The following is a 13113-nucleotide window of genomic DNA, read 5'->3' as shown; positions in this document are numbered from 1 at the left end:
TTTTTGAAACACTATGTTCCAAAAGGCAATGAAGTACTTAACTACCAAAATAAGCCTGTCAGTAGTTCGATGAATGCTTATTCGACTGAAATATTTTTCGAATTATATTTTTAACGAACGATCATTCTTGTGAGTCTACTTTGTATCGAACTTCGTATCCTTTGCCCGAGGAACGCTTGAACGAAGCATTCGTCAAACAACTGACATTTCGAATTTCCAGTTGTTCGATGAACGCTTCGGCCAAGCGTTCCTCGTTCAAGTTGACTCGCAAGAATGATCGTTCGTTAAAAATATACTTCGAAAAATATTTCAGTAGAATAAGCATTCATCGAACTACTGACATTCGAACTTAAGTTTCGGACCCATCATTTATTGACTCAAGAAGTAGGAGTAAACTCAATATGAGGATAAGCAAGAAACACACAGTTTAATGGAAACGTATATCACTTTATTCATACAATAATAATGTGCATAATATAACAACGTAACTGGCTCAAATATTCTCAAAGTTAACCAATCAAAAAGTAAAAAATTAAATACCTCTCACTTACTCTTATCCACTCTTATAAGTGTTAGACAGAGATAGAAAGTCGTTATAAAAACTGCTTTAAAAATAGAATAGACACAGCCTAAATTAGAAAAAGACATATTTAAAACAAGTCGATACGATTCGAGTACTCGAAGGAATAATAAAATCAGATTTTAAACATTTGTTAGGACTATCTAAGGTCTATAACTAACACCTATATTATATTTTAGACCCTTTCCAAAAGAAATTAAAATTTTACAACTTCAAATTGGCAACATACTTGTATCCAGAAAAAAAACGTATATCAGAAAGAGAAGTACATAAACAAGTCAGCGAAGCCAGGTTTGACGGACGAAGGACGTAGTATGCGATCCTGACGACCCGATAACTCTATCCATAGAGGTGGCCACCTCGTGACAACAAACACTTCAGGACCTCGATTCCAAACCGATTCACCTCATTCAGCGTTTCTCGCTAATGGGTCACTAGATTCGATTAATTTTTTTAAATATAACCTTCTCAGACGACCCCTTGAGGTCCGCGTCCAACTAGGCACCCTCAGGCCTGTTGTCTTAAATTTTGAGAGCCCTCAGCGCTCTCCATTTATCCGACCATGTAGTTATTACCATATGCGGCGAATCTACAATAAGTCACGTCAAAGACTGACAAACTTAAATTTTATTTCAGCTTAAGAGTTTCTAAACCTAGCACTATTCTTTTCTAGCACGTATCGTAAGTGCAAGATGGCATGGCAATATTTTTAGAGTTGCCAAAGTATAAAAATAATGAAGTTTTTGAGAGAACTAATGCCAAGTTTAATGTTCTAATATTCCAACTTCCTATTTGGTAAAGAGGCTGATATAAGATTTCATGTTCTTTAAATAATAATAATAATGTTACTTAATATAAATTGTCATGGTACAACAAAACTAGATATGCTCAATCCTATGAAAAGTTTGATGACGTAAGTGTTACATTAGTGTTACCATTAAATTGGTATCTCCAACATTCCAAGGATTCAAATTTTACTATTGAAAGTTAAGCGAATTATTGACTAACGTACTTAATTACTATTACTTGTCACATATAAAAATCAGTAAAACTGTACATAATCTAAGTTAAAAATTGTCTTGCAAAGTCAATTAAAAACATTCGTCGTGGGTATTGGGTATTTTTTTTTACTGAGAGTTTTAAAATTGCCTTGCAAAGTAAATTAGTCGTGGGTAATTTATTTTCTACAAAATGGCAACGTAGGAGATGACGTCATCGCGGCTAACCTTGAAATGTTAACTGTCACTTTTGAGCATACCTTGTTTTTTTGCACCATGGAAATTGTTACAAGTCGTATGGACATAATAAACTAGTTCGAGATCCTATATTTTTTTCGAACGTATAGGCTAACCGCTGATTATGAATGTAATTATGTCTTCTTAACATAGTCTAGTCAATATGTCTTCGAGTTTTACCCCACTGGGGGGTTAACAGAAGATTCTCGAATTTTCTCGTCCGTTATTTTACCATTAGGTATTTTCACCAAAACGGAGAGGAGCCTCCGCTCGTCGTAACGCAGACATCGACTAATCACGCGAGAGAAAGAGCAACAAAGACTTTTTCTCTCGCTTTCTCGCACGCTATAATGGTCATTGTTCACCGCTTTGGTGAAAACACATCCTAAGGGTCTGAACTACATTTGGCCGCACCGCATTCCACTTACCTATGCTTCTATCCTTTTCTGTCACTCAGAACCGTCATTTACTAGAGTGAGATAAAGCGACCGCACATAGAGCGGATAGAATATAACTATAGAAAGTACGATGCGGTGCGGCCAAGGGGTCAGGCCACAAAGCAATATTGCAATTTGACATTTGCGCATATAAAAGTAAGTGCGCAATGTCAACTAATGCCAAATAGCAATATTGCTTTTTAAATGAATTGTTTTAATATGGCCTTTTTACCCCCAGATGTAATTCAACCTCAACTCTACTCGTTGAATATTGCGAGTACAGCTTGGTTTTTACAAAAAAAAATAGTATTTTTTTTAAATCATATTTTTTAATTGTAGAAAAATGGCATCACTTGTCAAATAGCTAAGGGGCAAATTACGCTACTGCAAGCAAGACGCTATCATCCTCTATTTTCTGTCGTAGTGTCCCCAACGGGATTCGGACCTGATTCCTTCGGATTCCGGATCATGAGCCTAATGCTCAACAACTGGACCACGGAAGCTCAGATGTTAATCACTTAATGGGGGACTTTCCAGGCTACAATCCTCAATGTAACATAGATGGCTTTGTACAAATTTAACGTGATAATAACCTATTTTCTCATTCCTCTTCTATCGTGTGGATTGTGAGGTGGATTACCAACCGTCATCTATATATTTTCTCATTGAACGGGTACATAATTATTCTAAACTGTAATGACAGAGGGCAGCAGTAACTGTCAGTACTATTCAGAGGCGGAGGACAGGAGTGCTAGTACGGCTTTGAAATAAGACTACTCTGGGCGCCATCCCACTTGCGTCAGACAGAGTACTGCGGGGCGGAAGGCAAAAGGGAAACCACTGCCCTATTTCTCCCTAAACAAGTAGCTTGGAAAATGCTGCACCGACAAGAGCGTGGCTCTTAAATTGATGATGAATGATGATAATGTAATGCAAATCAGCAGCTGCTTGTAGTGGAAAACAGTGGATGAGACTTTCACAGGACCAGAAAATGGCGTGAAAGAGGAGGCCTATACCCAGCAGTGGGTGGATACAGGCTGAGTAGATAGATAGATAATGTGTCAGACGCATGTATAAATAAAAATAATTGTTGCTTGATATTTGGATCACATTACGAATAGAATTATGGTGCTATCTATGTTGATTATCCTTATTTTGATCAGAATAATAATGGGTGGAAGATGTGTTGTGTCCGAGTGTAATAACAAGGGTCATTATTTATACCCAAAGACAAAGATAAAAGATGCAAATGTCTGTTATCTATGAATATAGAAGGGTAAACGAAGGCAACTCTCAACGGCGCCATATATATAAATTTTCTGGAGAACGTAACCTGGAAACTCCATCATTATGGAGACTCATGACGTTGTGTATGAGAGCGTCTAGCTTGTAGAATAGTAAAATACTACGGGATAGAAGAAAGAGGATGGAAAGGCCTAACAAGCATTTTGTATGAGAACGGCTGTCCTCTGTTCAACCCCACTCTCATTTGCTACTGGAGGGGGGCGGGGGGGGGGGGGGGGGGGGGGGTTAAATGGCCACATCGAAGCAATTCATCTAAGAAAGCAACATTGCTATTGGACATTTGTTTGCATTGCGCACTTACTTTTATATGCGCAAATGTCAAATTCCAATATTGCTCTCTTAGATGAATTGCTTCCATGTGGCCATTTTAACCCCCCTGCTCCTGCGAACAGATAACTACGACAGCTCTACTGCTTCTCAAATTCCACAGCTCTACTGCTTCTCAAATTCCACAGCTTTACTGCTTCTCAAATTCCATACGACCTATTAATACACTATCGCGAAGTTCCGTGTGTCGCAAAGTTTGACGAGCGGAATGCAAAGTTGAAGTAGGAACTATTTGCTCATACTTGCATGGCGCGTGTTTCGCGCTCACTTCCTTCCAACCTGTTTCTTCTATTCCGTGCAAAACACCCACATTGGCCTAAGCTCGTTTAAATAGCAAAACTGTTAAATCTATGCTTACGTGAATCTAGACATTATATACTTCGTAAACGCGTCGGTGCACTCTGCCACAAAAACGGGCCAAGAAAGAGCAGACTGGCACTGTCTTTGTCCCTTTCTACCACGACAATCATTGGATCATGCTATAATAAAACAAGTTATGCTCAATTCTATGAAAACCTTCTTGTTAACGTATGGGTTGTGAATACTAGCCTCATCAACCGTGGTGTCGGGTTATTACTGAGCCGCCAAAGGCCCCTGACGTGGCTCATGTAACGACTTCATACTTACATCAGAAGTAGTAACCGGGACCAACGGCTTAACGTGCCTTCCGAAGCACGGAAGAGCAGCCGCCATTGCTAGCCGACCGATGACGTAAGTGTTACATAAGTGTTACCATTAAATTGGCAGCTTCAACGTTCCAAAGGACTTACGTTTTATTATTGAAAATTAAGCGAATTACTGATTAACGAATCAAGATTATATCACTTGACATATTAATTAAGTATGTAAGTTCAAAATTGTCCTGCAAAGTCAATTAAAACATTGGTCGTGAGTTATTTATTTTTTACAAAATGGCAATACAGGGTGAGATGACGTCAGCGCGGCTAACCTTGAAATGTTAGCTGTCACTTTTGAGCATAACATAACATAAACAGCCTATATATGTCTCACTGCTGGGCACAGGCCTCCCCTCAACCAACCGGAGTGTGTATGGAGCATACTCCACCACGCTGCTCCACTGCGGGTTGGTGGAGGTGTGTTTTTTACGGCTAACCAGCCGGCCGGGACCAACGGCTTAACTTGCCCTCCGAAGCACGGAATCATCTTACTTTTTCGGACAATCAGGTGATTCAGGCCTTAAAAGTCCAAGAACAGTCTCACAACGTGATTTCGACAATGTCCCCATCGGGAATCGAACCTAACGCTCTAACCACTAGACCACAGAGGCTGTAATTTTTGAGCATACCTTGTTTTATTATACTGTCCATTGGATAACATACGCGACGCCATTAATAATGCTGTACGGTCACGAGCATTAATATGTATACACTTTGGTACCATGTCACATTAACTTTTTTGACAAATTGAACTGTTAAGTCTCACTAAATGTCAAATATATTAGTGCGACAGAGTCCTAAAGGTACATTATATTGCTCGTGACTGTGCCCAGTGTTACCCGAATAGATAAGTCGTCAAGGACACAATCAGATCAACGGACCTCTCACGTGGCTCGTTTGAGCATACCATAGCAATAACAACCTTATGCTCTAGGCAGTAGGGTTTCAATTTAATTTGTCAAAAATCTGCTTTGCTTACGAGGTATAAAATGTCTTCGACATGAATACGCACTCTACGTAAATCTATATCTATGTACAATATATATACGTTCAGTCATCGTCCATCTTTCCCATAATATTAGGCCTTAGACACATCGAGAGTGGCACAGATTATAAAGTTAAAAACTATTGTTTATGGACAAAATTAGTCTTCAATGTGTATATTGCCAGTTAAATCAAAATACTTAAGTTATTGCCAACTACTTAATTATATTGCGCTAGAAACTTAAGATAAAGTCGAATTCAGTGGTTTAGAGCCCGAACCGGGATTCGAACGATGTATACCTCGTTCTCCGAACAGGGCTAACTCGGAATCCAACAAGATCTAAGCTTGCCTGGAAGATATTAGCAATAAGGCTACCGATTGTACTTCTTTTGAGCTAATTTAAATGTGTTGTTAAGATAAGTCATTGCTAAGGCACAGTAACGCAAAGGTTTGACTTAAAATAGTAGACTAAAAATTAAGCATTTCTGAAAGTCATCATCTTAAATCTAAACAAAGTATCCTCAAACATACTGCATTCTGGGCAATATCAAATTCCGTTGGGGAAAATATGACATTCGATAATTGGATTAAATTTTTCTTAACACAAACTCAAACCAAAAACCTAACACATGGTAACAAAATAAAACTATTTTTATTAAGGACATTTTTAAACAGATTATTACAAAATAAGAATGCGTTTTTTTATATGTGTATTACAAGAACCGAAATGGGCGGCCATGATTGAGCTTCGTGTGACGTCACATATCACAAAATAAACAAAATCTATCTGTTAGGTTACAAGTTAGGTATTATACTACTTATTCGTCAGTTTCTTTATTTAAATGTAACGTCACTGGGCAAAAGTCACGTGATCAATCGTTTTGGCGCGAAATTATTTTTTTTTTCTATTATATAAAGTCTTTTTCGAGAAAGATTTTTTCATAATATTTATCCGGAAACAGTCAAGTAGCCAATTATAATCGAAGTGCGTCGTTTGTTTTTCATGTTTCTAATTTTTAATCTGTCATTTTTCCACAACAGCTTACAATCGCCCAGTATAATACAAGATATTACCTATGGTTACGAATTCTATAAAAGAAAACCTATTTAAGGTCAGGAAAGACCGGTGGCATTAGATTAAAAGACGTATAGAAATGAAATTCGCTTTTAGATATGCTTAAACTCTGGAGAATAGTTTACAGACGCCTACCATGAATCAATAACAAGCTAGTTTTGGTACCGGGGGGGGGGGGGGGGGGGGGGTTTAAAATGGCCACATCGGAGCGATTCTTCTAAGAAAGCAATATTGCTATTTGACATTTGTTTGCATTGCGCACTCACTTTTATTTGCGCAAATGTCAAATTGCAACATTGCCTTCTTAGGTGAATTGCTTCCATGCGGCCATTTTAACCCCCCCCCCCCCCCCCCCACCCCAGCTTCCTAAATTCGATTGAATTTAAAGTCTTAAAGAATTTAAGTCTTAAAAAAAGAAAGAAAGAAATCTCTTTCTTTCGTTTTTAAGATCAGACGTTTCAAAAGTTACCTGCTCTTTACCAGAAATAGAGCAACATGGTAGAGTACGCTCCATACCTCCGGTTGAAGGGAGGCCTGTGCCCAGCAGTGGGCTGTGTGTTTAGTTTCTCTGCCCACGAATTTCATTTCTATATGTTTGACATTGAATATTACCTTGTGCTATTCTTGTTACATACTTAAAATTAAATACTGGTTATTGTTTATGTCTATGAACTTAACGAGAGATGGGAAATGACAGTAAAATGAATATTTGGTCCAATGCTTCGAAAGTTAAAATTCTGTTGACTCTAAGACAAACGAAATTATAATACATAAATACCTTTTTAAAAATAACCCGATAGATGACCTAATATTTCTTCTTTTGGATCCTGAAATAAAAAAAATAAATAAAATTAGATCTTAATATAACATGGCTTTACGCCTTTTTTTAACGTGACTTATTGTAGATTTTCCGCAGATGGCATTAAATTTTAACTACTTGGCCGGACAAATGGCATTACGCCTGTATCCCAGAAAATGTAGGCAGAGGTGTATAGTATACACCCACTCCTCACCAGCTATGTTTAAATCCCATACGCACATAAGCACGTCTGCACGTTAGCACGCACGCACGCTCGCTCGTTTGTACGCTCGCACACACGGACGCACGCTTGTTCCGACGCTCGTACGCATATTTGCTCGCACACACGCACGCACGCTCGCTCGTTCGCACACTCGTACGCACGGTCGCACGCACGTACGTTCGCGCGCTCGCTCGTACGCACGTCCGCACACACGCACGGTGGCTCATTCGTACGCTTCTTCTTCTATCGTGTGGGTTTTGAGGTGGATTACCAACCTCATCAACCCTGGTGTCAGGGTTATTATTAAGCCGCAATAGATCCCTAACATGACTTATGTTACGACTACATACTTACATCAGTAAGTAATAACCGGGACCAACGGTTTAACGTGCCTACCGAAGCACGGATCATCTTACTTTTGGACAATCAGGTGATCAGCCTGTAATGTCCTAACCAAATTAGGGATCACAAAGTGATTTTTTGTGATTTATCCGGGATTTTAAACCGGGACCTCCGGATCGTGAGCACGACGCTCAACCGTTTCGTACGCTTGTACGCAGTCTCGCACGCACGTTCGCACGCAGGTACGGTTGCACGCACTCACACATACATACAGATAGATCTCTCTAGCTTCTCACCTAGAGCAGTCTAGTAGGAGTAGTAAGTCCGGGGCTGCGAGCGGGCGGGGTGCTATGGCACCCGGAACGGCACCACCAGCTCCTCGTGGTGCTCCACTCGGAGCTCTGATATCGCCGCCGCTGCTCGCTTCACTGCGTTCGTTATCTGGTAAAAAAAGACACGTCTTTCGTAATTTTGCATGATAATAGGGTATCTGACTGGGTCAAAAAATACATTATAAAATGCTAATCTAGAATTAGAAGCTAGTCTAAGATAATCAAAATTCAATGTCATTTTTCGACTTATTTGCAAATTTTCTTTATGAATTAAGCAACAATGAGTACAACGTTTGGTTTTATTTATGTAGGCACAGGACAGTATTTCCATACAAACTCCAAAGAAAACTTTCGTTTTGACCTTTCGTAAAAAGTTTCGAAAAAATCTCGTTTTACTAGGGTGTCAAGTTTTTTATAGATACCGTAACTGAGGTAAATAAATGATTCAGCTCATGATTCCGAGTTATTGTCAAGTGGAATTTTCCGTTGAAAAAGAGTTTTTTTTTAAAACACTAACAGAACGAGATATCCCCTAAGTCACTTTCATGACTTTTGCGACGGAAAATTTCACATGATATTAACTATTCACTGAGTCTGAGTCATACGTCCACTGATTGCATTTGTTGTAGTTTATCTTCTAACTTCACTTTGTAATTTCTTTTTCGGTTCCTTTATCTTTTATTTTAATTTCTTATCTTTCTGTTGTTTATTGTGTGTATGAGGCACGTTAAGCCGTTGGTATTATACGAATTATTAGACGTAAAAACACCTAAATCAACCCGTGGTGGTATGCTTCATACGCCCTATGGTTGATTAAGGCGAGACTATTAACCAGTAGTGGGTGTATACAGGGTGTTAGTGAAATCGTAACGAAAAAACGTCTGCTTGATTGTACCTCTTGCCAAACGAAGCTAAAGCACTTTATAAATTAGTGCATTTAGACTTTTTAAGGTAATTGTTGTTTTTAGTTTTTACTGTTAGGGCACCGACCATGAATCCCTCCAAAAACTCCTTTGATTCGCACCAAAAAGTCCCGCCACCCCAAGCCACGAAAAAAGAAAAAAAAAAAGTTGACTCGACTACCGCCGTCGCGCGTTTCTGTACAAGAAATTTCTAAAATAACATAAAAGTATATTAATTCAAGTTGTGCTGTTTAAACTTAATCTGAAAGTGCACTAGCAGTCTCCAGAGCACCCCGGGGTCAGAAGAAACCAAATTCAACAATCCTGTAAGTACCTTTCCTTTGGTCGGTGTTTTGTATGGGCAAGTCTATTTTTCAGATTCAAAAATATCACTAATCTCAGTTATCCAACATTTATTACTAACTATTTTGTTCCTATACAGTGGGCTCTACACGGCCGCGCCACGCGCAGCGCGAATTATATCGAGGGCTTCGACCAACGACGACGTCTATTGGTCGAAGCATAAGCTCTAAAATGAAGAGTAAAAATAAATGTGAAGTGAAGTGTAATTGTGAAGTGTAAGTGTACTTACAAATGCCTTGTCGTCGCTGGAGAGCCCCGGGCCGGCCAGCAGCGCGGCCCGCTCGGCATGCGGCAAGTCCCGCAGCAGGCGCGGCGTGGGCGCGACTGCCGCCGGCGCCGCGCACAGCCGCGCCGTGTACGCGCGCACGCGCTCGTTGTACGCCACCGCCTCCAGGGCGTACGGGCCCAGCGCGCCCACGTCGATCACGTTCCTGGGCGGGGAGACCACGGGGTAGTAGAATGAGAGATCAGGTTAGAGATCAGGTTGCGGCGCGCAATATATCGAGGGCTTCGAAACCAATAGACGCAGCGAATGCTATCTACGTAGATAGACGTCGTACGTTTATTGGTCGAAGCCCTCGATATAATTCGCGCCGCGCGCGGCTCGGTTGCCCTACGGACCCTGCAGGTGGAGCTTTCTTAAGGGATCGGGCCTGAGCTGCTAGTGTGGTGTTACGCCACAGATTACGAGTAGAGACAGTATTATGAGAGCTCTCAAACTAAAATGAGATTAAGCACTATCCGCCAGATTTGGTATCATTATCTTCTCTTGTCGAAGCTCCTATATAATCTTGCAAACTTATCATCAATAAATCATATTGGTTTACTATCCTCTTCTTGTTATCGTTTCGATGGCATTCAGATATTTTCAGCTCAGTATTTTTCAACACTGAAAGCCTCCCGCGCACATGTGTTAGGGCACGCGGAGCAAGACGTTATGGCAACTTATAATCAAAGCTAGTTACTAACGTGGCCGTCTCATGTAGTATCCTGTTGAGCGCGCTCTGCTCGTCGGGCTTGCGTGGCGGCGCGGCGGCGGCCGCGGGTGCGACCGGCGCCGCCTGCGTCTCCGCCACCTCCAGGAGGCGTGTGCGCTCGTTCACCTCGCTCTCCTGGTACGATAGAGTAGGGTGGTTACTAGTTAGCAAGCCTAGTGTACGTGATGCAAGAATATTCTACAGTCGGGCAGAGAAAACAGGATTATTTAATACGAATTAAACAAGTGTGAGGTGAAGTGAAGTGTGGAGTAAAGTGTGATGTGAAGTGTGTGTGAAGTGAACCGTTTGTCTGTTATGTATGTAATCAACTTGTATTTTTGTCTGTGTTTCTGAGTACAATAAATTGTGAAATAAATAAATAAGTGCTTATGAACGATAGCCCAGCAGTGGGACGTATATAGCCTATTTATGTTTTTATGAATGATATCAGTGACTTGAAAATTTTGATGAGAGTGGAAGAACCATAGCCTTTACTTTGTTTGTAGTGTTAAGTAATTAATTTATGAATGTTGATATGCTCAATTAAATACATTGACTTTTCTGTAACATTTATGTTAGTTTTGATTAAACACATAAGTAATTATTGGGAATGCTGACATAAATTAATAAACAAATAATACATTAGACTTTTGTCTATGTTTAGTCAGGAAAAATAACTTTTATCTTTATTTGTTTATTTTACATGAATTATCTACTACCAATACCATGCAATATATACACACAGATTTATACAGAGGCTACAAAAGATCGTGAGGAGTGGAAAACTGTTATTTAAGCTCTACATCCCAACAGGGGATAATATGATTAGAAGAAGAATACCATGCAATTGATGTTCTCTTGCGTCAAACACTAAATACCCCTCTTTCCTTCATTTTGGTCTATAGTATGTTACTAATTTTACGATATGATTGCCATTTTTTGGCTATATCATGAAGTCATCATGCATTTAGTTGCTCATATCATTAAATGTTTTGTGTTCATTGATCTGACCAAACTACAACATGATCTGGCCAACCAGTGATATTCTGAAATGATTAATTCTAAGAACTGGTCATGATATATATATGGGGTGTCGGTAACATCGTAACATAGACTTTGAGAGATGATTCAGACCATGATTCCGAGTTGATATTAAGTAGAATTTTCTATCACAAAAGTTAGGAATTGAAAATAAAACAAACACTAAAATTTTCATGAATTTTCCGACAGGAAATTCCAGTTGATATCAACAATTTGAATTGCATCATCCCAATCAATATTTGTTAAGGTGTCACTATCAAATGCATTAACATTATAATATACCTGTCTATAGACGCATGGGCTATTTGAAACTTGTATGATGAATTAAAATTTTTGAAATAATAAAAGTTATCAATTTTATATCCACAATGTTTGTGTTAAGTACAATATACATATTCTAAATCAATCAATAAGAATATGACAACAATAACAGTATTAGGAAATTAATAAATTAAGTGTGCATTATAAATCACATCAATTGTGATGTCACTTAAACACAATAATCAAGAAATACAAACACATAATTGTCATAACAAGCATACTTATCAAATTCTCAATATATTCAGATTAGATTATTTTAAAAAAGCTCACTGTATCACAAAAGCAGAATTTATATGGGAGAAACAAATAATTCAGCGGTTTATCCATAGTGAAACAAATAACACAAGCCCAATACTTCTTTGACAAAGAACCACATCATAATAGTATAGGAAAAATTTGAAATATGTAACTAATAATCAGCATTTAACAAACTTAAATATTAATTATAACAATATAGGCAGATAAAAAGTCATTCAACGAGGAATTAGCGATAAGGTCAACATATGTGTGAAAAAGTTTATTGTGTCAATGTAACATTACATCCTATAGGAAATGGACATAAAATACAAAACACGTTACATATTGTTTCCATTTACATTGTGCTTATAACTTGGAATAATTAGCTACAGCATAGCTTAGAAACACTAGGAATTACCAATCACAATAATAAATGTGATTTATACGAACTAACCAACAAAATTAGTTAAAATTCGTCACCTGTGGATCCGTTTCTTTGTGACAAATGCTATAGCAGCAACCCATGACTGCACTCTTCAGCGAGTCGAAGCATGAATGCAATAGAGTTTCCTCCCCGTCCGACTGCATAAATGTTTGTGTAAATGACTCGTTTACCGGACAAAAATAGAAATCTCCGATTTCGTAGTAGAAAGAATCGCAAAAAATGTGACAGAATAATGACAGAGAAATAAAAACGTCAAGTCAAACGTCAAATAAAATTCGTTCAGAAACTGAAACATCTTTGGTCTAACCCTAACCCCTAACCTCATACCGCATCAATAAAGCAAAACGGACCTGCACATACAAATTATTTTTCTTGAATACTTTTGCCTCTTGAAATTTTTAATTTTTACCACATTATTTCTTGTCCTTGACTGGTGTTTGCTATATTATATTTCTACTTATATTACTTGCATTGATATTTCTTATTTATTGTAAGTTTTATTCCACACCT

At 38.7% G+C, this 13113-nt stretch overlaps 2 protein-coding genes across 2 annotated transcripts in view; one reads left to right on the top strand and one right to left on the bottom strand.

The window, feature by feature from the left end:
* LOC126375676 (putative oxidoreductase GLYR1 homolog) overlaps window positions 1-13113 on the top strand; it is a 342593-nt gene that overhangs the window by 242859 nt on the left and 86621 nt on the right. The gene's annotated exons all lie outside the window — the stretch shown is intronic.
* On the bottom strand, window positions 6794-12838 carry LOC126375728 (uncharacterized). The gene is made up of 5 exons (XM_050022826.1): window positions 12639-12838; window positions 10552-10694; window positions 9812-10013; window positions 8282-8426; window positions 6794-7448 (listed from the first exon to the last, which is right to left on the bottom strand). The coding sequence occupies exons 1-4, from the start codon at window positions 12744-12746 to the stop codon at window positions 8334-8336; spliced, it is 546 nt and encodes a 181-aa protein (XP_049878783.1). The 5' UTR covers window positions 12747-12838; the 3' UTR covers window positions 6794-7448; window positions 8282-8333.

The sequence above is a fragment of the Pectinophora gossypiella genome, chromosome 19, assembly GCF_024362695.1.
Source record: "Pectinophora gossypiella chromosome 19, ilPecGoss1.1, whole genome shotgun sequence".
Classification (NCBI taxonomy): Eukaryota; Metazoa; Arthropoda; class Insecta; order Lepidoptera; family Gelechiidae; genus Pectinophora; species Pectinophora gossypiella.
This window is presented reverse-complemented; position numbering and strand designations above follow the sequence as displayed.

What these genes read in the sequence shown, in the direction of transcription:
- LOC126375728 (XM_050022826.1), bottom strand. Translation starts at nt 12,746, where the DNA reads ATGCAGTCGGACGGGGAGGAAACTCTATTGCATTCATGCTTCGACTCG. An exon ending in ATACTACATGAGACGGCCAC is followed by an intron (nt 10,014 to 10,551) that starts GTTAGTAACTAG and finishes CTCCCCGCCCAG; the next exon opens with GAACGTGATCGACGTGGGCG. An exon ending in CCAGCGACGACAAGGCATTT is followed by an intron (nt 8,427 to 9,811) that starts GTAAGTACACTT and finishes TTTTTTTACCAG; the next exon opens with ATAACGAACGCAGTGAAGCG.